The sequence below is a fragment of the Oncorhynchus clarkii genome, chromosome 21, assembly GCF_045791955.1.
Source record: "Oncorhynchus clarkii lewisi isolate Uvic-CL-2024 chromosome 21, UVic_Ocla_1.0, whole genome shotgun sequence".
NCBI lineage: Eukaryota > Metazoa > Chordata > Actinopteri > Salmoniformes > Salmonidae > Oncorhynchus > Oncorhynchus clarkii.
Window position 1 is genome coordinate 24,249,727 of NC_092167.1, and position 25,242 is coordinate 24,274,968.

A 25,242-nucleotide genomic window follows, 5' to 3' on the forward strand; every position below is an offset into this window, starting at 1 on the left:
GTCCTCTGTCATGGTATTTTCAAGCTCACCCATTATTCTGCTGGACCTTACTTCTTGTGAAACTTATGCACCCATCAAAGAGAGACATGACGATCTTTACCACTGCAGGTGCTGTAAGAAGTATATCCCCAGCCCGGTGTATTTTGATGTACACTCAGTTTCCAGAATTCAGCCCATGCCTTTCCATCTGGCCTCTTATGTGCTGTTTTTTTTCCTGGGGACATACACTCTAACACATGGGTTATTTCCTGACAACAGACTTTCTTCTTATAGTAGGATCACTAATCTTAATTTTTAAATAACAGCCCTATGTAAACATTCTGTCTCAAATACCTGGCCTCTTGCCACAAAAATATTCATAATGATAGCCAAATTATGGTCCCTACAGCAACTGCTGTAAGAATAACATGTACTCAGTCAAGTGTCTTCCAGTTGAAAGAATATCCAATCCTAACAAAACTAAGTCCTAAGCTTCTTAAACTTTTGCTCTAGTGTTCAAAATGCCACTACTTATTACTTTTACCATAATCTAGGTATGTGTAATATTCTATTTACTTTTAGAATTATTCCTATATTTTTACAAGACCAACTGTCCTTCCTTTTCTGTGAATTATCTTGTCCATTAATATACATTGTTTCTAGAAATAACACCCCTCCGCTACCATAACCTTCATATATGAGCCCCCCAATGTAGTTACAGTTTTTCTAACCCATAACACATAAGTCACTACTCCTAATTTCCTTCCATAGTTTGATACATACTTAAACATTCTCAAATCATTTTTAGTCAACTTATATCAGTCTCCCCTCAGAAAAAATATACACTCTTATTTTCCTCAAACCAAAAATAAGTTGACCAAACAAGAAAAATAGAGTAAATTATAATAACTGCATATTTGCAATAAATTATCACTATTTGTAATGTCTTCTTCATCCTTGGGTGTTATCACACAACAGACTATACTTTTTATTCAATTACTTATGTCATTCCAATGTATTACTCCAATTACAATGATATTGTAAAATAAAAGAAACAAAAACCTTTAATTTAATATTCTGCGAGTTCTGTCAATCAACCTGTCTCAGGATTAGTTTCCAGAGCTTCCCTAGGCCTAGTAAATTTAAACATTCCTATATTCAAAACATAACTAAATGTTGTTTATAAATTGTCCAATCCAATATTCAGGATAACAGTCCTTAGTGTTTACTTTAACTCAAATTTGACCTACTCAATTCAATACATCTCCCTTTAATAATTAACATCATACTAAAAACTTTTAGTACCAGTAATATCTATATTTACCATGCGCCCTTTTACCTCTGTTTTTCTGTCATGAGTGGCCTGGTAATAAAAGGTCATTATCCCAATCCCCTTTAGTCTTTCTTCTCCCAGACACATATCATTCCAGATACAGTTCACAGGTCATCAGACACAGTTGTCCCACACTATTCAGCCAGTAGGGTGGGTTTGAGTTTCACACACACTTGTTGTGGTGATAGTCTCTCCCAAGCATTAATGCATTCTGACATCATATTCCCATGATAACTCCCTTATTCTACTGGCGATCTCTCAGATGAGTTACAGATGATGTAGTTATCAACATAACCCTTGCAGAAACCCCCACTCCAACAAACCATTTGGAGTAAATGTTATCCCTTGTTAACATATATTTCCATTTTATATTTTATATGTAGAATGAACAAAGCACATTTTGTATTTACCCTAAGACCATAACCCCAGGGAACTGATGATCTCTCCTATGAACCCATGTTAAATAAAAATAAACCTATTTGAATAACTAGTCAATTCAAGATTACAACTCTTCATCTTTTTCCCAAGGAAATAATGGAATTTCAAAGTGATGGTACACTGGTGTTTCTCAATCATTTTATAATTAAATCCCACTTGTTCCAACAATTTCTAGTGAAGTTGATCAATCTTCAAGGGAAATTCTTAGGGTTCAGAGCATTTGACACCATTAAAATGTTTTCACTCTCTTTTCTTTAGAAACAGCTTAAATATATTTTCAAAAACATTTCCATCCTTCTGCATACCCAATTTGAAACTGAACTGAAAAAAAAACCCTTCCAAAGGAAATCCACTATCGCATGTAGGCCAAGAATACACACGAGCCGGCCTCACTTATCCGGAACTCCAGTTATAGCCTTATCCAGATACTAAGACTTTTAAAGTGGCCGAAATATCTCTAACTGCTTTCCTCAGTACTACAGTTTCCAATGACATTTTGACCAGAGAAAATGTAACCCCTTTTTTTTTGGAAAAGAAATGTACATTTCGTTAACATTCACCATGCCACCCTCTAAATCAGCAAGCCAACAGTATTACACATACTAAAATCCCCTTAGATTTCCCGAGCATGCGACAGAAGCTCCAGCCATGCACAGAACGCACAATTCCCCCCTGCTCGGCCATCTGTATCCTACCCTTAGAAATTGAATACACCCATACTCTACAATTTGCTTTTCTTCTAACTATTTTTACCACGCTTGTGATTTTTCATATACGTTTATTTTCCGTATTTTGACGCTAATAACAACTTCTCCACGCATTTTATCACCACTGAAACCACCATTTTAATGCAAAACGACTCCAAGTGGGTCTATTTGTAAATTACATCGGTACCTTACTAGAAGTTAGGTAAAACGTAATCTAGTACGTATTTCATCACATATAAACTGTACTTTCTATGAACCACTTATTGATCAAATCAGAAACTATACACCGCTTGGTGAAGATTCCATTCGTACTAACCTTAAAACGATTAGTTGTAGCTCTTTTGATAAGGGTGTAAATTCCTGTATAGCTGCATTCTCTGCTACCGCAATAAGTTCCAGTGTCGTCCCACACTCAATTTCCCCCACACTAGTTAGCCCTGATCTACAACTTCTTACGCTTCCCCCATCGTAATGTATTTCTGATGATAGAATGTTAATTAATATTAAAACTCTGGTAAGTTAAGCTTCTTGTTATGGTTTTATGTGTTCGTTCCAATTCATTATTTTATTTATCCTGTTTACCGGGTAATGTTGCCCTACATTATACGGTTTGCTCCTTCATATTCAAATCGAATTGGTAGAATTAACGTGCGCTTCTTTCAGCGACTCTATGGCTTTATTAAATTTCGCTATCTCTATATTCCAGGGAGAAACAGTCCATTTGTTTCCATGCCACAATTTATTTTTACCAAACTCTACCATCGCATTATACACTTTATTTACTATTTTCCAAGGTAGATCTACCCTACTTTCTCAAATAATAATTTATTAGTCACATCACTTAATACCTCCTATTAAAACCTACTCTATAATGTCTACAACTGTATTGCTGAATACTACAGAAGCCTTAATGTTTTATTCTAGTACAGCACCTCAAATATCACTGTGTTTTTATCTTTGCTTATACTATTACTTTAACTTTATTCAATGTATTAAATCCCATTTCATATCATTTTCCTTCTAATTCAGCTTATTTATAATGTCTGCACTTTCTTATCTCTTTATTTATCGCTTGCTATATTCTCTCTTAGCCTATTTTACTGTTTAATTCCTGAGGCTATTTTTAAATTGCAGCCTCCTTTTTTGTTTACGGGGCTCGTGATATTTTTAATATGTGTTCTAGACTTCTATTTTCATGCAATTCTCACTTTATTCTAGACCGCCTAGATTTATTTTAACCAGTATATTTTAGTTTATCTGTATATTTTTAAGTTATTTCTTCCTACTTCGCATCCGTTTTATACTATCCGGGTAATACTTCTTTAATTATTTTTATTACTTGTTTCGACACCTTTTCATTTTTCTTACCGCAATCGCTTATTTTATTTTGATGTTACTTACTTTTGTTCCCTCTGCCTAATAGTATTTAAACTATGATAGGGATCACTCTGTAAATGTATTAAGCTGATAGAGGATCACTTCTGGCCAGCCAGAAAAAGTTAAAAGCACCCCTCTTCAACTTTATACTCTGTCACAGGAGGGCTGCGCACTCCCTCTTCTGGACGTTCTGTCTAAACACATCCAACCTGTTCTTATCTCTACGGTTCTATCCTCACACAGAATTGTATTATAACATCATTCTCATTCATTCGTTCAATCCTTTTGTTTTTACCTAAAAACAAAACAGTCTCTCTCTCTGGACTTAATTCACTTCCACAACATAAGTTTTAGACTGATCGGATTTCTCACGCATACCTTTCGTTTTTACCTAAAAACAACCTATAGTTTATCCCTTAGCTCAATACACTTCCTCTACATAAGCTGGTATTATCCTATAGGATTTTTACGATATGACGAGACTACTGTCTAATCGGATCAGTTTGTCTTCATATCCTATTCATCCACCCCGTATTGATCTTTATTCTTCGTTAGAGCAATATCGTGGCGTGACCTACTCATTTATAAACCCCCCGTTTAGCTAAGCGGAGCGTGCTATATTCGCTGGATTTATTTTTGCAGTTGAACGTCGCACAATCAGGCCAGCATTCTTCCTGCATTCTAAATATTCATCTGTTCAGTCCTTCCTTTCAAAGCGGTAGCCATGTGTATTTATTTACTAAATACCCATCCGTACAGACCTTTTCCTTGAAGCGGTAGCCATGAATGTTTATCTATCTACTTATCAATAAAGTAGCCTACCCATTTAGTCCTTCAGCTAAATATTTTGAAGCGGTATCGCAGGATTACTTATCAATAAAGCAACCTACCCATTCAGACCTTCTGGTAAATATATTGAAGCGGTATCGCAGGATTTCTATAACTACTTATTTTATTCAAACCTTATAAGCAGCTAGCTGTAGTCCTGCGCCCAAACCCAGCCCCAACATGCCGAATAACACACCTGACACCAGCGAAGTTCACAGCCCCTGCCTACTTACTCACTAGACATGCATGCACATTCGTATCCGCTATACAATTCCCAAGCTTACACACACATGCAAATTCATAGAATTTCAAAAAGTTATTTCGTTTCTATAGTTTTTAGGAAATTTGAGAGAGAGACCTACTTGACGTCTGTCCTTCTGAGGCAGGATCTCTGAAGCAATCTATATAAACATTTCAACTATTTTGTAAGAACTTTGCTTACCTTCTTATAGCTGGGTGGCCACCCTTGTTTGCCAGATTGTCCAAAAGAACCCGCCGTCAGTCAGGACGCCTCGGCCCCTGACACTCTTGGCAAAGCTCGCCAAATATGTGGTAGAAAATCGGTTCAACTATGACATAATCAAGAACTTTGAATTCAATTATAGACTTTTAATACAAGAGTATAGCAAGCCGGAGTGCTCCGTGGAACACACACTTTTTTCAGAGCACTCGCTCTGACTTTATACACACACATAAGCCCATCCTACAAGCACATTAAGTTACATTCCAATCCGTGCATCCTGCTTGTCCAGCTCAACAACGCCCACATCTGCTTTCCATTAGATCCTAATGATGACAAGACCCTTGCTTTGTTCCTGCACTTAGCTAAATGCATTCTTTTGTTTGTGTGTTATCTGGGATCAGGAGACTAAGTGTCTCCTCTGATTTTAGTGTGCTCAGCTATACTAAAAATACTACATATTCCTCTATGCTATAGGCTTGCTTTGTCCCTGCACTTAGCTCAATGTGTGTCTTTATCTCGGATCAATAGACTGTGTGTCTTCTCTGTCATTCCTTCTGCATCTCTACGTCCTAAAAATATGCGAACTATGTCTATTGGTCATCAGTTAGTCATTTGACTGACCCCCTCCTTTTGTATATCCCTCTGGCCTTGGTATGTCCAGCTATCCTGGTACCTATGTGTCACCTTCCCTTCATGTAGTCTGTTTTTAGTGTTCAGCTATTCTATACATCTTATGCATTTGTCTATGTGTTATATTTGCTCCCACACCAGGCGAGACAATCATTTGAGAAACCAAGGCTGTCGAGTCTGCCGATGAGGATGTGGTGATTGACAGAGTCGAAAGCCTTGGCCAGATCAATGAATACGGCTGCACAGTAATGTTTCCTATCGATGGCGGTTAAGATATCGTTTAGGACCTTGAGCGTGGCTGAGGTGCACCCATGACCAGCTCTGAAACCAGATTGCATAGCAGAGAAGGTATGGTGAGATTCGAAATGGTCGGTAATCTGTTTGTTGACTTGGCTTTCGAAGACCTTAGAAAGGCATGGTAGGATAGACATAGGTCTGTAGCAGTTTGGGTCAAGAGTGTCCCCCCCTTTGAAGAGGGGGATGACCGCAGCTGCTTTCCAATCTTTGGGAATCTCAGACGACAGACGTAATGTAGTGCCATAATGTGTTTGGAACCAAGGAAGAGTAGCTGCTGCATTGGGAGCAGCTAATAGCTTACTAATATCTCTGAAAGTTCCTATCAAAGCAAGTGCCTGTATCATGATGTGTAATTTCTACTGTAACACCATTTTTACGTGTGGAGCATAATGTATTCTGTGTATATCCCTTCATGACCGCAGACACGTGATGCAATGATTTCATACCCTTTATGGCGTTATACTCAATTGTGCTTATGTAGCTACATATTTTCATGAGTCCTGTAAAACAATGCTAATGGCATCAAAAAAGTATTGTCTTGTGTTGTATACTTTGAAGCTGCCCTGGTCATGGCTAGAATTTGACGTATTTAGCATTATGCTAACCCTAACCCTTGAGGATGAAGGAGTGGGGATTTGGGTGAGATTGTCAGTATAATTGCATACTGGAACTATATTTGATTTGTATGTGAACTTTATGTCCAAAAACATAAACCTGTGTTCAGTAATCATCTCACTTTTTAGCTGTCAGGGAACTATGTGGCCATTGAGGACAGCAGTATCGATCAGATGGAAAAATATCTTCTTATACGACTTGGTGGTTTTCCGAGTGCATGGCTGCCTTATCCACTGCCACCATATTGTGATTTATAGTTAATCACACAGTCTGGTTTGATCTTTCTCCCTCCCATCATGTGATCCAACCTTTCCTGTGGCTCTTTCTTCTCCTGTAGCTACAAGGCATAGCAATTGGTCTTCTCGCCCAGTGCAGCTCTTCCAGTGCAGCTCTCTACAAATACACATGCTCTTACAAAGATTGTAGAACTCCGTGTTCAAAGAGCTGCTGAACCTTTGACAACATAACCATCTACCACTTAAACTGGTACAATATTTCGACTGATGGTTGGCACAAATACTCAAAATTCTGGAACTTGTTGTTTACCGTACTTTCACTGCAACCAGTAGCCTGTAGTGTACTGTAAAATTACAGGAACTTTTTAACAGTGTAGCATTTCATGTCATGGTGGAGAGGGAAAGAACAGTATTTTTCTGCACAACCATCACAGCAGTAAAGAACTGTCACCCCTGACAAATAACAATTCAATACCTTTTTTTGTGTACTCACCCCTGACCTCTAACCTCTGTCATGTGCCCTCACCAGGTGTGCTGAGCTTGCCGGACAATCTGACCCTGCACCGGAACCAGCAGGGCTCTGGGAAGGGTGGCAAGGGCAATGCCAACAATCAGGCTGAACTCCGCAACCTGGAACAGTCCCTACTAGCTACCCGTGTGGGAAGCATTGCAGAGCTCAGTAAGTGTGATTTTACTACCATTGCAGTAGACTACCATTAATCAAGACCTTTGTCGTTCCTCTCCCTCTCTCTAATGGGAGGGATCCATAACTCCACGACATACCCTTTCCGGGAACTAATTTATTACAGCTGTTCCAACACCTGTTTATGAGTCGTGTGGTGGGCGTTTAATGCAAGGGTCACAGGCCTGACGGTGTTTACCGTTGACTTGAAAGGCTGAACCCCACCTCTAACCTCTGACCCTTTGTCTTCTCTCTGTCGTATTTCAAATAGATATATTCTGAACAAAAATATAAATGCAACATGTAAAGTGTTGGTCCAATGTTTCATAGGCTGAAATAAAAGATGCAGAAATTTTCCATACGCACAAAAAGCTTATTTCTCTCAAATGTTGTGCCGAAATTTGTTTACAAACTGTTAGTTAGCATTTCTCCTTTGCCAAGACAATTCATCCACCTGACAGTTGTGGCATACTAAGAAGCTGATTGAACAGCATGCTCATTACACAGGTGCACCTAGTGCTGGGGACAATAAAAAGCCACTACACAAAATTCTGCCACATATCTCAAGTTGAGGGAGCGTGTAATTGGCATGGTGAATGCAGGAATGTCCACCAGAGCTGTTGCCAGATAATTGAAAGTTCATTTCTCTACCATAAGCCGCCTCCAACGTCATTTTAGAAAAGTTGGTAGTACATCCAACCGGACTCACAACTGCAGACCACGTGTAACCACGCCAGCCCAGGACCTCCACATCCGGCATCTTAACCTGCGCCATCGTCTGAGACCAGTCACCCAGACAGCTGATGAAACTGAGGAGTATTTATGTCTGTAATGCCCTTTGATGGGGAAAAACTCATTCTGACTTGCAGGTCACGGCTCCCCAGTGGGTGGGCCTGGCTCGCCAGTGGGTGAGCCTATGCCCTCCTAGGCCCATCCATGGCTGCGCCCCTGCCCAGTCATGTGAAATTGATAGATTCGGGCCTATTTCATTTATTTCAATTGACTTTTTTCCTTATATGAACTAACTCAATACATTTGTGGAAATTGTTGCATGTTGCATTTATATTTTTGTTCAGTATAGTTAACTATTGACAATTGGGGTATGTTTTTGTTTTATGTGTATAGGGACATGTTTTGGGCATATTTATAGTGTATAGAAGAATACTATGTTCATTGTTGAGAATGAAAATGTATAATTTTGCTTTTCAACCCAACTCTCCAAGGCTATACACATACAGGGTCAGCCGTAGGGTCAGCAGCAGTGCAGCACCCCCGGAGCAGTTAAGTGCCTTGCTCAAAGCAATTTTGGATACTGATGCCAGAAACTAGTCAGATTTCTCACATCAGATCTGTGTGTGTTGGGGGTCAAAGATTATCCAATAAAAGCAGAGTGCCTAAAATGAGCTGTAGTTAATAATTTCGAAATTGTCTTATTGAAAGTCATGGGTTCTATAATTAAACAAGCCCGACATGTAAGACCCATAACGAATGAACAGGAAGGAAGGATAATTTTTACACTAAATTATGTCTGAATTTGTCACAGTTACTATTTAAATGGTTTAAATGCATTTAAATAATGTGGCTTATTACCATTCGGAGTGGCCAATCCTAATTAACATGTTGAGTCCTACAGTACATTGCTAGATCAAATCCCAGAGCTGACAAGGTAAAAATCTGTTGTTCTGTCCCTGAACAAGGCAGTTAACCTACTGTTCCTAGGCCATTATTGTAAATAAGAATTTGTTCTTAACTGGCTTGCCTTGTTAAATAGAGGTAAAACAGTGGCTGAGACATACATCTTCTGCACTCCTAAAAGATAACAGAAACAGAAAGTGAAAACAAACTCCACTAAGGGCACTGAAAATGTTAGAGGGAATGATTAGCAACTCTTTTGTACTGAAGTATACAGACCCATTATTCTAAAATGCATCACCAATGACCTCCTCAATATGCTTTACACCTTTGTGAAGTTTCGATATGTTGGGAGAAATACTTACTGCTCAACATTTTTTGGATGTCTGGAAGTATATTTCCATTAGGTACTGTACATTCATGAAATGTATTTGAGGGATTGAATTTCACAGTTTCTGTATGTGTTAGCATGATTAGAAGTACAAAACTCCTATTTCTTTATCCTATTCCTGGAGGATTACAGTCCAAATTCACTGCAGTATTGGAGTATAAGCAATTAAAATGACTAGCGTTGTTTTGAGACAGCATTTCACCAGATGTCAGGAGTTGTGTGGGTGTGTGTGAATTAGCAATGTTATTGTGAGTAGGTGTGTGACTGAGAAAGCACTTGAATGAGGGAGTGTGTGAAGGCTTTAGCAAGGGAGTGTGTGCATTTTTGTATTATAAGGGAATCACGTGCCATAGAAAATTATAGTATCTTATTGTGTTGTAGAGTGAATGTGATGTTAGGAGTCAAGCAATAGGTGGACCAGACAATATTTTATATATACAGTAGTAACTCTTGACAGATTAACGTATGTCAGCCCTGCTGCTGAATCTGAGTGGATCAATTTTTATTTATTTCACCTTTATTTATTTAATGTAAATTATTATTTTGATATATCATGATTTCGTGGAAGGGATAATTGAAATGGGTCAGGGAAAGTTCTCTAGTGGTGCATATTAAATGTTGCCAACTTGCAAAATAGTTGCATTGAAAACATTGTCAGAAAACTCCATATTGTCATTCAGTGTATTGCATGCATTTTGGCTTTGGCAGAGACTTTGAGAGGGATGGTAGTTGTCTGCTGATTTTGTTCAGTACATATTACACCTCGACCCCCAGAAAGCGAATTGAGTAGCTGGCCAGAGCACACAAGATTTGATTTGGGTTCTGAGATTAACCAGGGAAAATGCAGCGTGGCAAATTCAAATAAATGTATATAAAAATCACATTTTCATTAAATCACACATGTAAGATACTCAATTAAAGCTACACTCGTTGTGAATCCAGCCAACATGTCAGGTTTTAAAAAAGCTTTTCGGTGAAAGCATAAGAACCTATTAACTGATGATAGCACAACAGTAAACAAAGAGGGTAGCATATTTCAACCCCCCAGGCGCTACACAAAACGCAGAAATAAAATATAAAACATGCCTTACCTTTGACGAGCTTCTTTTGTTGGCACTCCAATATGTCCCATAAACATCACAATTGGTCCTTTTGTTCGATTAATTCCGTCCACATATATCCAAAATGTCAATTTATTTCGCCCGTTTGATCCAGAAAAAAACAGCTTCCAAAATGCGCAACGTCACTACAAAATATTTCAAAAGTTGCCTATAAACTTTGCCAAATTATTTCAAACTACTTTTGTAATACCACTTTAGTTATTTTTAAACGTTAATAATCGATCAAATTGAAGACGGGTCTATCTGTTTTCAATAGAGGATGAGAGGAAACTAACACTACATTTCAAGTCTTGGCCAACTCTCAACAGTGTTACCCAGTTCCTAGTTGGCCCTACTTCTTCATTGCACAAATGAATAACCTCAAACAAATTCCAAAGACTGGTGACATCCAGTGGAAGCGGTAAGAACTGCAAACAAGTTCCTAAGAAATATTGTTTGCCAATGAGACGTCAGTGAACAGACAGAGACCTAAAAAAAAAAAGAAATCTGAACGGTTAGTCCTCGGAGTTTTGCCTGCTACATAAACTCACAGACATGATTCAATCAGTTTTAGAAACGTCAGTGTTTGCTATCCAAACCTACTAATAATATGCATATCTTATATTCTTGGCATGCGTCGCAGGAAGTTGAAATTGGGCACGCTATTTATCCAAAAGTGAAAATGCTGCCCACTATATCTTAAGAAGTTAAACAGGTATTATAAAGCTATTCAAATCACATTTTATTGGTCACATACATGTTTAGCAGATGTTATTGTGAGTGTAGCGAAATAATTGTGCTTCTAGTTCCGACAGTGCAGCAATATCTAACAATTTCACAACAAATACCTAATACACACAAATCTAAGTAAAGGAATGTAATAAGAATATATAAATATATGGATGAGCAATTTAGAGTGGCAAAGGCTAAGATGCAACAGATAGTATAGACTACAGTATATACATATGAGATGCAAGATATGTAAACATTATTAAAGTGACTAGTGTTGCATTTTTTAAAGTGGCCAATGATTTCAAGTCCGTATGTAAGCAGCAGCATCTCTGTGCTAGTGATGGCTATTTAACGGTCTGATGGTCTTGAAACAGAAGCTGTTTTTCAGTCTCTCGGTCACAGCTTTGATGCACCTGTACTGACCTCACCTTCTGGATGATAGCAGGGTGAACAGGCAGTGGCTCGGTTGGTTGTTGTCCTTGATTATCTTTTTGGCCTTCCTGTGACAAAGGATTTAAAGTTTATACCCGGTGTGAATACATTACTTTTTTTTTTGTCCTCAAGGTAAACAATTGTACAGTACCACACCTACGCATTCAAGGGTTTTTCTTTATTTGTACTATTTCTACATTCTAGAATAATAGTAAAGACATCAAAACTATGAAATAACACATGGAATCATGTAATAACCAAAAAGTGTTAAATAAATCAAAATATAAATGTATATTTGAGATTCTTCAAAGTAGCCACCCTGTGCCTTGATGACAGCATTGCACCATCTTGGCATTCTCTCCTTTGCACACTCTTGGCATTCTCTCATCCAGCTTCACCTGGAATGCTTTTCCAACAGTCTTGAAGGAGTTCCCAACTATGCAGAGCACTTGTTGGCCACTTTTCCTTCATTCTGCGGTCCAACTCATCACAGAACATCTCAATTGGGTTGAGGTCGGGTGATTGTGCAGGCCAGGTCATCTGATGCAGCACTCCATCACCCTTCTTCTTGGTCAAATAGCCCTTTCTAGCCTGGAGGTGTTGGGTCGTTGTCCTGTTGAAAAACAAATGATAGTCCCACTAAGTGCGAACCAGATGGGATGGCGTATCACTGCAGAATGATGTGGTAGCCATGCTGGATTAGTCTGCCTTGAATTAAAAATAAATCACAGACAGTGTCACCAGAAAAGCACCCCCACACGCTTTACGATGGGACACACATCCGGAGATCATCCGTTCACCTACACTGTGTCTCACAAAGACACGGCGGTTGGTACCAAAAACCTCATATTTGGACTCTTCAGACCAAAGGATAGATTTTCACAAGTCTAATGTCCATTGCTCATGTTTCTTGGCCCAAACAGGTCTCTTCTTCTTATTGGTGTCCTTTAGTAGTGGTTTCTTTGCAGCAATTTGACCATGAAGGCCTGATTTCACGCAGTCGCCTCTGAACATGTCAGAGGCTTTTATTATTTTATTAATAGGCTTTTATTCTCTATTTTGGATAGGCCAGCGTGTGACTAGGGTGGGCATTATAGTTTCTTTATTTCCATGTTTTGTATTTCTTTGTTTTTTGCCGGATGTGGTTCTCAATCAGAGACAGATGTCTATCGTTATCTCTGATTGGAAATCATACTTAGGCAACCCTTTTTCTTTCGCATTTGTGGGTACTTGACTTTGTTAGTGGCATGATTGCCCAAGTTAAGCTTCACGGCCGTTTCATTGTTTTGTTGGCGACATTCATTTCAAATAAAGAGAAATGTATGCTCATCACGCTGCACTTTGGTCCAGTCATTTCCAGGAGGAGCTGTTCTAGCCATAATATGGATTTGGTCTTTTACCAAATTGGGCTATCTTCTGTATACCACCCCTACCTTGTCACAACAAAACTGATTGGCTCAAACACATTAATTAAGTAGAAATGAAATCCCACAAATTAAATTTTGACAAGGCACACCTGTTAATTGAAATGCATCCAAGGTGACTACTTCATGAAGCTGGTTTAGAGAATGCCAAGAGTGTGAAAAGCTGTCATCAAGGCAAAGGGTGGCTATTTGAATAATCTCAAATATAAAATATATTTCGATTTGTTTAACACTTTTTTTTGGTTACTACATTAATCCATATGTGTTATTTCATAGTTTGATGGTCTTCGCTATTATTCTACAATGTAGAAAACAGTGAAAATTAAGAAAAACCCTTGAATGAGTAGGTGTCCAAACTTTTGACTGCTACTGTACAAACCAAAAATCCCTTTTTTTCCCCTTGTAGGTGATTTGGTGTCACGGGCCATGCACCATCTCCAGCCATTGCGCATTAAGAACCCTAGCAACGGCATGCCAGTTCACCAGAAGAGCGGCACGGTGCACTGGGAGCCTGAGGCACTCTACACTCTCTGCTACTTCATGCAATGTCCCCAGATAGAGTGGGATAACCCCAACTTGGAGCCCTCCAAAGTCACCCTGCAGATCGAGAGGTGAGTCCAACCTTGCTCTAAAACATCAAAGAAGTGGCATTTATTTGAGGTGGCTAATCATTTACTTACATACATACATTCGTGCTTGTTAAATATGGAGCAAAAGTGTGTAGCACTAGCAATGGAAAACAATGTAAATCTCACTTATTGGCTCCTTGGTTGCTCAGTTGGTAAGAACGTGGCACTACCCATAATACACTCTTAGATGTAAAGGTGCCAGGAAGAACTGTTTGGGTTGCTACACCGGCGGAACCTTTCCAGTTGAAAAAGTTTCCTTTAGGAAATCTGGTGTAAAGGTTCAAACCTGAACCTTTTTATGATGGGAGGGTTTCAATTTTGAACTTTCTAATAATATATTGTAGCTGTCAGATGTTGTTATTTTTGGTCACCCATCAGCAAAAATGTATTTCCTTTTTATCATGGTATGTTTGCACACTGCTAATTAAAATGTTCCTTGAGTATTGATGCATATTGCATATTCTAATACTAATATCATTGATTACATAGTTACAAATGGGTAACTATTCCAATATTTCTATAGGTTCAAGAGAAACTCATACACTCTGTTAACCTCATTAAGTCTACAAAGCTGTCAATGTTTAAGATTTGATGACAACAGAACAAATGAACAGGAATGACATTTATGCCAACGGGTGGCCCCCCAAAAGTTATCTTAAAGCCACGCCCGACTAAGCTTCACCTCCACTCCAGGAACCCGCTGCTACATTAAACCATTAAAGGTTCCTCCAAGAACCCGTCAACTAACCAAAGGTTGAAATATGAACCATTGACGACATAGCATATAAGCCAGTATTACCTAGTGTTGCATTTTCAGTGTAACATTTCTAGTGTTAAGTGTAAAAGAACCCCAGTATTTGTGTTAATAATAAGTGTTAAACAAAACCACCTCCATCAGTATCATATTTCCCAGCATGCTCTATTGTAGGTAGATTTTTTTTCAAATTGTTTCAAGATCTTTCTTTTTGTTTTTCATTGATTCATTGATCTTATGCTACTCAAATATAAATAACACAACTTTTCCTAACTAATCCAATCTGTTACTTGGACTTATTGCACCCGTTATTGAAATGGTTTAGGCAGAGTCATTTATAATGAGTCTCGACAGTCATTTTCAATTCAGGGTGTGGGTGAGTACACATTCCAACTGTTGGATATGAACTTTGGCCAAATTCCAATAGAGATTGCACATCACTTTGCAAGCCATCATAATAGGACTTGCAGACTTGAAAACCTTGAGTTTCATGGTAAAACTAGTCCCTCAAAAAAGTATTGATGGGTCGTTCGCAAACTTTTGGGAGCCAGCTCGCATATCAGAAGAGCTGAATCTATTTATAAAATTATAAAAAAATTAAGTTATGAATAATCAAAAGATTTAAAGAATATAGAATAGAATTAACTAATTCAAATAATGAAAAAATGTAATAATATAGGCCTAAATGCTCAAGCCCACAGATATTCGTTCTGAATCTCTGCTCAGACGAACAGACTCACCTGTTGTTCCTGTCAATCAGACACACAGTGTCAACCAATGAAACAAAGATGAGTGAGGGTAGGCCGAGCCAACTCACTCAGTCACACAACTTTACAGCCGAGGAGAGAGAGGAAGGACAGCTGTGAAATGAGTCGGAAGTACAGTAGCATTTGGATGCATGTTTAATGTAGACAATGTTAGAGCCAGTGTAGAATTTGTCAAAACAAAATCTCATATCAAGCCTGTTCTATGCACAACCTACAACGGCATATGCAAACTGTGCACCCAACTGTGAAGCTAGCTGTAGCTGCGCTTCGAGAAACTAGCAGGCCTGCTAGTGATAGTGGTGGAGCCAGCACCTCCACACATGGAGAAGTATCCACTCAGTCAAGTAGGCCTACTCCACAGTCTTCTATGGACCAGTGTATGCCAAAGTCTAGGTCTGTAGCAAAACAAGGCCAAATTGATATTGTATTGGCTAAAATGATTGCAACCGATTTCCAGCCATTTTTGATTGTGGAGGTTTTAGAAATCATAGCAATAGTCTAAATCCAAATATACACAATTCCAAGCAGGAAAACCCTTTCAAAATAACATATTCCACAACTGTACGAGATCACACAGGCTTCAGTGTGGAAAATAGTTCAAAAAGCTACTGCAGTTTGCCTTACCACTGACTTCTGGACATCAAGGGTAACCACTTCTTACATGTCAGTTACAAGTCACCTCATTGAAGATTTTTCAATGTCTAGCTGTCTTCTGGACTGCTTTGAGTTCAGCGACAGACACACCTCATAGAACTTGGCAGAGGAAGTGTTGAGAGTGGCCAGAGAATGACAAGTAGATGGAAAAGTGGTCTGTTGTGTCAGCGACAATGCAGCTAACATAACCTAAGCCATGAACATTTTAAAATGGATGCATCATCCATGTCTTGCCCACACAATCAAACTGATTGTAAGAGATGCTCTGAAGGTGGTGAAGCCCACTGTGGACAAAATCCTTCCACAGGAGCACAGCAGGTGCTGAAAAATTTAAGTCTACACAACGCCAGATCGGGATGCATTATTTTTCATAACAAACCAATGCATTTATTTGTATTTTTAAAGAAAACAACCCAACTATAGTGGTTGCTCAACTAAAAGTTTTGCGATTATGCTGTGGGATTTAGAGGTAATTTGTGGTTTAGTACGGTACCCCGCGTGACTACTTCATTGCTCCAGACCAGCGCAAGGGGGAGTTAGAGCACGATTATGCTTTTGGTTCCCAAGGCACTACTGTGTCTCTAAAAACACACTTACTTGTTACTACTCGTCAGTATTACTTACTAAAACTGTTGTTACACTAATGTTTTTATTCTAAGAGAAACTTAGACTACAATTAGAGTGTGGAAATGTTATGATTATTTTGCTCTTACTGTATTTTATTTATTTATTTTATTTTACCTTTATTTAACCAGGTAGGCAAGTTGAGAACAAGTTCTCATTTACAATTGCGACCTGGCCAAGATAAAGCAAAGCAGTTCGACAGATACAACGACACAGAGTTACACATGGAGTAAAACAAACATACAGTCAATAATACAGTATAAACAAGTCTTTATAGAATGTGAGCAAATGAGGTGAGAAGGGAGGTAAAGGCCATGGTGGCCATGGTGGCAAAGTAAATACAATATAGCAAGTAAAACACTGGAATGGTAGTTTTGCAATGGAAGAATGTGCAAAGTAGAAATAAAAATAATGGGGTGCAAAGGAGCAAAATAAATAAATAAATTAAATACAGTTGGGAAAGAGGTTGTTGTTTGGGCTAAATTATAGGTGGGCTATGTACAGGTGCAGTAATCTGTGAGCTGCTCTGACAGTTGGTGCTTAAAGCTAGTGAGGGAGATAAGTGTTTCCAGTTTCAGAGATTTTTGTAGTTCGTTCCAGTCATTGGCAGCAGAGAACTGGAAAGAGAGGCGGCCAAAGAAAGAATTGGTTTTGGGGGTGACTAGAGAGATAAACCTGCTGGAGCGTGTGCTACAGGTGGGAGATGCTATGGTGACCAGCGAGCTGAGATAAGGGGGGACTTTCCCTAGCAGGGTCTTGTAGATGACATGGAGCCAGTGGGTTTGGCGACGAGTATGAAGCGAGGGCCAGCCAACGAGAGCGTACAGGTCGCAATGGCGGGTAGTATATGGGGCTTTGGTGATAAAACGGATTGCACTGTGATAGACTGCATCCAATTTGTTGAGTAGGGTATTGGAGGCTATTTTGTAAATGACATCGCCAAAGTCGAGGATTGGTAGGATGGTCAGTTTTACAAGGGTATGTTTGGCAGCATGAGTGAAGGATGCTTTGTTGCGAAATAGGAAGCCAATTCTAGATTTAACTTTGGATTGGAGATGTTTGATATGGGTCTGGAAGGAGAGTTTACAGTCTAACCAGACACCTAAGTATTTGTAGTTGCCCACGTATTCTCAGAGCCGTCCAGAGTAGTGATGTTGGACAGGCGGGGTAGGTGCAGGTAGCGATCGGTTGAAGAGCATGCATTTAGTTTTACTTGTATTTAAGAGCAATTGGAGGCCACGGAAGGAGAGTTGTGTGGCATTGAAGCTTGCCTGGAGGGTTGTTAACACAGTGTCCAAAGAAGGGCCGGAAGTATACAGAATGGTGTCGTCTGCGTAGAGGTGGATCAGAGACTCACCAGCAGCAAGAGCGACCTCATTGATGTATACAGAGAAGAGAGTCGGTCCAAGAATTGAACCCTGTGGCACCCCCATAGAGACTGCCAGAGGTCCGGACAACAGACCCTCCGATTTGACACACTGAACTCTATCAGAGAAGTAGTTGGTGAACCAGGCGAGGCAATCATTTGAGAAACCAAGGCTGTCGAGTCTGCCGATGAGGATGTGGTGATTGACAGAGTCGAAAGCCTTGGCCAGATCAATGAATACGGCTGCACAGTAATGTTTCTTATCGATGGCAGTTAAGATATCGTTTAGGACCTTGAGCGTGGCTGAGGTGCACCCATGACCAGCTCTGAAACCAGATTGCATAGCAGAGAAGGTATGGTGAGATTCGAAATGGTCGGTAATCTGTTTGTTGACTTGGCTTTCGAAGACCTTAGAAAGGCATGGTAGGATAGATATAGGTCTGTAGCAGTTTGGGTCAAGAGTGTCTCCCCCTTTGAAGAGGGGGATGACCGCAGCTGCTTTCCAATCTTTTGGAATCTCAGACGACACGAAAGAGAGGTTGAACAGGCTAGTAATAGGGGTGGCAACAATTTCGGCAGATAATTTTAGAAAGAAAGGGTCCAGATTGTCTAGCCCGGCTGATTTGTAGGGGTCCAGATTTTGCAGCTCTTTCAGAACATCAGCTGAATGGATTTGGGAGAAGGAGAAATGGGGAAGGCTTGGGCGAGTTGCTGTTGGGGGTGCAGTGCTGTTGACAGGGGTAGGAGTAGCCAGGTGGAAAGCATGGCCAGCAGTAGAAAAATGCTTATTGAAATGTTCAATTATGGTGGATTTATCAGTGGTGACAGTGTTTCCTATCTTCAGTGCAGTGGGCAGCTGGGAGGAGGTGTTCTTATTCTCCATGGACTTTACAGTGTCCCAGAACTTTTTTGAGTTAGTGTTGCAAGAAGCAAATTTCTGCTTGAAAAAGCTAGCCTTGGCTTTTCTAACTGCCTGTGTATAATGGTTTCTAGCTTCCCTGAACAGCTGCATATCACGGGGGCTGTTCGATGCTAATGCAGAACGCCATAGGATGTTTTTGTGTTGGTTAAGGGCAGTCAGGTCTGGGGAGAACCAAGGGCTATATCTGTTCCTGGTTCTAAATTTCTTGAATGGGGCATGTTTATTTAAGATGGTTAGGAAGGCATTTTAAAAAAATATCCAGGCATCCTCTACTGACGGGATGAGGTCAATATCCTTCCAGGATACCCCGGCCAGGTCGATTAGAAAGGCCTGCTCGCTGAAGTGTTTCAGGGAGCGTTTTACAGTGATGAGAGGAGGTCGTTTGACCGCTGACCCATTACGGATGCAGGCAATGAGGCAGTGATCGCTGAGATCTTGGTTGAAGACAGCAGAGGTGTATTTAGAGGGGAAGTTGGTTAGGATGATATCTATGAGGGTGCCCGTGTTTAAGGCTTTGGGGAGGTACCTGGTAGGTTCGTTGATAATTTGTGTGAGATTGAGGGCATCAAGTTTAGATTGTAGGATGGCTGGGGTGTTAAGCATGTTCCAGTTTAGGTCGCCTAGCAGCACGAGCTCTGAAGATAGATGGGGGGCAATCAGTTCACATATGGTGTCCAGAGCACAGCTGGGGGCAGAGGGTGGTCTATAGCAGGCGGCAACGGTGAGAGACTTGTTTTTAGAGAGGTGGATTTTTAAAAGTAGAAGTACAAATTGTTTGGGTACAGACCTGGATAGTAGGACAGAACTCTGCAGGCTATCTTTGCAGTAGATTGCAACACCGCCCCCTTTGGCAGTTCTATCTTGTCTGAAAATGTTGTAGTTTGGAATTAAAATGTCTGAATTTTTGGTGGTCTTCCTAAGCCAGGATTCAAACACAGCTAGAACATCCGGGTTGGCAGAGTGTGCTAAAGCAGTGAATAGAACAAACTTAGGGAGGAGGCTTCTAATGTTAACATGCATGAAACCAAGGCTATTACGGTTACAGAAGTCGTAAAAAGAGAGCGCCTGGGGAATAGGAGTGGAGCTAGGCACTGCAGGGCCCGGATTCACCTCTACATCGCCAGAGGAACATAGGAGGAGTTGAATAAGGGTGCGGCTAAAAGCAATAAGAATTGGTCGTCTAGAACGTCTGGAACAGAGAGTAAAAGGAGGTTTCTGGGGGCGATAAAATAGCATCAAGGTATAATGTACAGACAAAGGTAAGGTAGGATGTGAATACAGTGGAGGTAAACCTAGGTATTGAGTGATGAAGAGAGAGATATTGTCTCTAGAAACATCATTGAAACCAGGAGATGTCATTGCATGTGTGGGTGGTGGAACTAATAGGTTGGATAAGGTATGGTGAGCAGGACTAGAGGCTCTACAGTGAAATAAGCCAATAAACACTAACCAGAACAGCAATGGACAAGACATATTGACATTAAGGAGAGGCATGCTTAGTCGAGTGATCAAAAGGGTCCAGTGAGTGGAGAGGTTGGTTGAGGGTCACGGCGATTTAGACAGCTAGCCAGGCCATCGGTAGCAAGCTAGCATAGGATGGAGGTCTGTTGTTAGCCACCTCTTGCGTTTGGTCAGTAGATTAGTGGGGTTCCGTGTGGTAGAGGGGATTAATCCAAATCACACAACAACAACAACAAAAATAAGAACAATAGATATAGTTATAGAGGCCCGAGAAGAAAACATAATAATAATAAAAATAAATAAATTGTCCGATTGTCTATTCAGATAGCATCCGGTAAGACAGCTAACGGTTAGCGGGCCGCAGATGGGCGTTCAGGTAACGTCGCGACGGAGGAGCCAGCCGGATCTCCTTCAGGTAGATAACGTCGGCAGTCCAGTTGTGAAGGCCCGGTGGGTCTCCGCGTAGGCAGTAAAACGGGTCCGGATAGGTGACTGTAGCCCAGGAGTGAATGATGGAACTCAGGAGTGATTGACGGAGCTGGCTAGCACCGGAACAATCGATGTTTGCTCCGGAATCGACAATCATGTTACACAATACATGTATGTTTTGTTCGATAATGTGCATATTAATATCAAAAAATCTCAGTTTACATTGGCGCCTTACGTGCAGTAATGTTTTGATACCAAAACATCCGGAAATTTAGCAGAAATACTAATAATAAACATTGATAAAAGATACTAGTGTTATTCGCAGAATTAAAGATAGACTTCTCCTTAACTTCTTGACGCACCCTATGTCTGCCGTACTCTGTTGCGCAAACAAAACTCATGCGAATACCCAGCTATCCACTGACACAATGTTTTCTTTCTTGCTCATTATTCAAAATAATAGCCTGAAACTATGTCTAAAGACTGTTGACACCTTGAGGAAGTGATAGGAAAAGGAATCTGGTTGATATCCCTTTATATGGAGCGAAGGCAGGCAATGGAACATGGAGCTTTCAAAATAGAAGCCACTTCCTGGTTTGATTTTCCTCAGCTTTCGCCTGCAATATCCGTTCTGTTATACTTACAGACAATATTTTAACAGTTTTGGAAACTTTAGAGTTTTCTATCCTAATCTGACAACTATAATCATATTCTAGTTTCTGGGCCTAAGAATTATGCAGTTTCAAATGGGTTCGTTTTTCATCCAAAAAATCGAAATACTGCCCCCTACACTCAACAAATTAATTCAACCGCTGTGTCAGATTTCAAAAAACCTTTACAGAAAAAGCATAATCTGAGAACTGCGCTCAGAACCCAAAACAGCCAGAGGAATAGCCGCCATTTTGGAATCAACAAAGTTAGAAACAAAACCATAAATATTAACTCACCTTTGATGATCTTCATCAGAAGGCACTCCCAGGAATCCCAGTTCGACAAAAAATGACTAATTTGTTCCATAAAGTTCCATCATTTAAAGTGGGGCAAAAAAGTATGTAGTCAGCCAGCAATTGGGCAAGTTCTCCCACTTAAAAAGATGAGAGAGGCCTGTAATTTTCATCATAGGTACACTTCAACTATGACAGACAAAATTTGAAAAAAAATCCAGAAAATCACATTGTGGGATTTTTTATGAATTTATTTGCAAATTATGGTGGAAAATAAGTATTTAGTCACCTACAAACAAGCAAGATATCCAAAGAAGGGCCAGAATTATCTCCGGATCTGGGAGAATTGTCATCAACCACGCTAATTAGTATAGCGCAACGGTCAAAAAATATTACTAGAAAATATTCATATTCATGAAATCACAAGTGAAATATAGTGAAACACAGCTTAGCCTTTTGTTAACCTCTTACGGCTATAGAGACGCTAGCGTCTCTTCTTGCCAATAGCCTGGGGAAATGCAGAGCGCCAAATTCAAATAGTACGAGATAAAACTCAAACTTTCATTAAATCACACATGCAGGGTACTCAATTAAAGCTACACTCGTTGAGCTTTGGATGTTTTCACTCACACTCACGAGACTCCCAGTTAGACAGCAAATGTTCCTTTTGTTCCATAAAGATTATTTTTATACCCAAAATACCTCAGTTTGTTGGTTACTTGAGAAATCCACCGGAAATAGCGGTCATGACAACGGTGAAAACATTCCAAATTAGTTCCATAATATTGACAGAAACATGGAAAACGTTTTTTATAATCAATCCTCAAGGTGTTTTTCAAATATCTATTTGATAATATATCACCCGGGACAATTGGCTTTTCAGTAGGAGCGAGAGGAAAAATGACTACCTCTGTCTTTTAAGCAAGAATCAGCTGGCCACTTACACAATGTAGTCGTTTACGCTCATTCTTCAACATAAAGGCGTGAAACTACGTCAAAATGCTGTAGACACCTTGGGGAATACGTAGAAAAAGGAATCTGGTTGATATCCCTTTCATTGGCCAATAGGGGTGCATAGGAACACAACGGTTTCAAAACATTAGTCACTTCCTGATTGGATTTTTCTTAGGCTTTTGCCTGCAATATCAGTTCTGTTATACTCAGACAACATTTTGACAGTTTTGGAAACTTTAGAGTCTTTTCTATCCTAAGCTGTCAATTATATGCTAATTCTAGCATCTGGTCCTGAGAAATAGGCGGTTTACTTTGGGAACGTTATTTTTCCAAAAATAAAAATAGTGCCCCCTAGTTTCAAGAGCTTAAATAAAGAATAATTATTATGTGTGTGACGTAAGGATGAAACCTGTATAAAAGTGTCTGCCAAGGCTGGAAAGCTTCATGAACCAGCTCGGCTTCTATTATTTTGTATTAAAGTCTATTTGAGCTGACAGACTCCGGTATTTGGGAAAAATTATTAACTGAATATTACCACGAGAGCCTCTCGGTGTATGCATGCAGTGTACCCAAGTGGCGTCGATAGCAACTGCTTGCACGTGCCTTACCACTACACTATGTCTCCCTGTTATGGCTTTTGCGCCATCAGTACACATCTTGACCATCCATTTGATGTCACAAAGCTGTCCAGTACTTTAAAAATATCCTCTCCTGTTTTCCAGTGGTTTGCAGAAGAGGATGTCTTTTCTTAATTGACCCGCCATAAATATAACGGTCATCTACCAGGAGCTGTGCCATGTCCGCAAAGCTTGCTGTCCCCAGTCCACCTGGCTGTGCTGCTGCTCCAGTTTCAACTGTTCTGCCTTATTATTATTGGACCATGCTGGTCATTTATGAACATTTGAACATCTTGGCCATGTTCTGTTATAATCTCCACCCGGCACAGCCAGAAGAGGACTGGCCACCCCACATAGCCTGGTTCCTCTCTAGGTTTCTTCCTAGGTTTTGGCCTTTTTAGGGAGTTTTTCCTAGCCACCGTGCTTCTACACCTGCATTGCTTGCTGTTTGGGGTTTTAGGCTGGGTTTCTGTACAGCACTTTGAGATATCAGCTGATGTACGAAGGGTTATATAAATAAATTAGATTTGATTTGTTGACCCATCTAGCTGTAAAGCATAGAATTGTATGCTTGTATGCGAAGCAGTAATTGTTTCAAAACATCTTCTGCCATGTCACTGATGCGTCGTGAAACTGTGTTTTTTGATGAAGACATTGTCTGTATAGTTTTTGGGGCTTTTACCCCAGCATTGTCTCAGCCATATCCGCGGCAGCAGGAAGAATGAAGTTCTCCACAATAGCATGGGGCTTGCCTATCCTATCCACTCGGGAGCTCACCATATAAGACGCTTCTAGCCTCTTCTTATTAACGGTATCTGTTGCTTTTATGCATGTCTTACTACTCGAAAGTCATCTTAATTCTCAGAAATTCTCTCAAAATTATCTCATCTTAATTCTCAAAAAGCTCCTGTGATTTATTTTTCAAATGCCATGTTTTGTTTCTAAATGTATGCGCAATAGTGAAGGTTTCATCGAGTTGTGAGATAGTGTGTTATATGTGCAAAAGTACTGTGGCTGAGGAAAGGCACTACTCCCAATTTAAGTGAACCCTAAATCAATGTAGTTCCCTTCTCATCATATTTGAGCCTCTTTGATGGTCCAACGTCCCTGTCTGTTGTTTGTTGCTTTCTCAGGTAAGGGGGTAGTAGATCTTTGGCTGCATCAGATTCCCAACTGTCAGTGTCCGTGGTAGCTGGACTAAAAACAAATGTAGAATTACTGATGCTAGCATTGGATGTGCTTGTGGAAGCAGAACAACTTGTGTCATTGACAGGTGCAGTACTGCTGGTGTAGCAGTACTACAAGTAGAGCTGGATTGTGTCTCTATGGACATGGGCCTTACTTTTAACTATTTATCCATTTTAGAGCAAACAGAATGAGCAGCAGCTACTGTTACTGTAATTTAATTATACCAATGTGTTTTCATTAATTGAATTCCCTTAATCTATTTCATGAGAATTTGTAAGTTTCTTGTTTGCATAAAATAGACAGAGACCAGTCTTATCAATAATAGATAACAGAATGTATTCTCGGAGCGCGCTGCCACGTTACCTCGAGCAACAGTTTATATACAAAACATGACGTCATTTCATTACTCCTAAAATGAATCTCCTCCTCCAGACCGGGTCAAAGGGAACTTTATAGGTTCATTCTGAGTTCATTCTGACCCCCCTAGCACGGACACACAACACAACTGAATTAACTTTTGACCCATCAACATTATCGATCACCACTTAGCTGACAGTTCTAATTAACAGAAAACCTAGGAATGCACTCACTGTCTTATCTAAAACACCCCAGAGCTAAGTTTCGTCGGTTCAAACAT

The 25,242-nt window shown here is 39.9% G+C and overlaps 1 protein-coding gene across 2 annotated transcripts in view; it reads left to right on the forward strand.

Annotated features, from left to right (window-relative positions):
* Nucleotides 1-25,242, forward strand: part of LOC139378780 (ankyrin repeat and BTB/POZ domain-containing protein 3-A-like) — a 219,250-nt gene that overhangs the window by 98,703 nt on the left and 95,305 nt on the right. For both annotated transcript variants that reach the window (XM_071121275.1, XM_071121276.1), the window contains exons 2-3: nt 7,433-7,582; nt 13,703-13,907. In XM_071121275.1, coding sequence (XP_070977376.1) covers nt 7,433-7,582; nt 13,703-13,907 — 355 coding nt within the window. The remainder of the gene's footprint in view (nt 1-7,432; nt 7,583-13,702; nt 13,908-25,242) is intronic.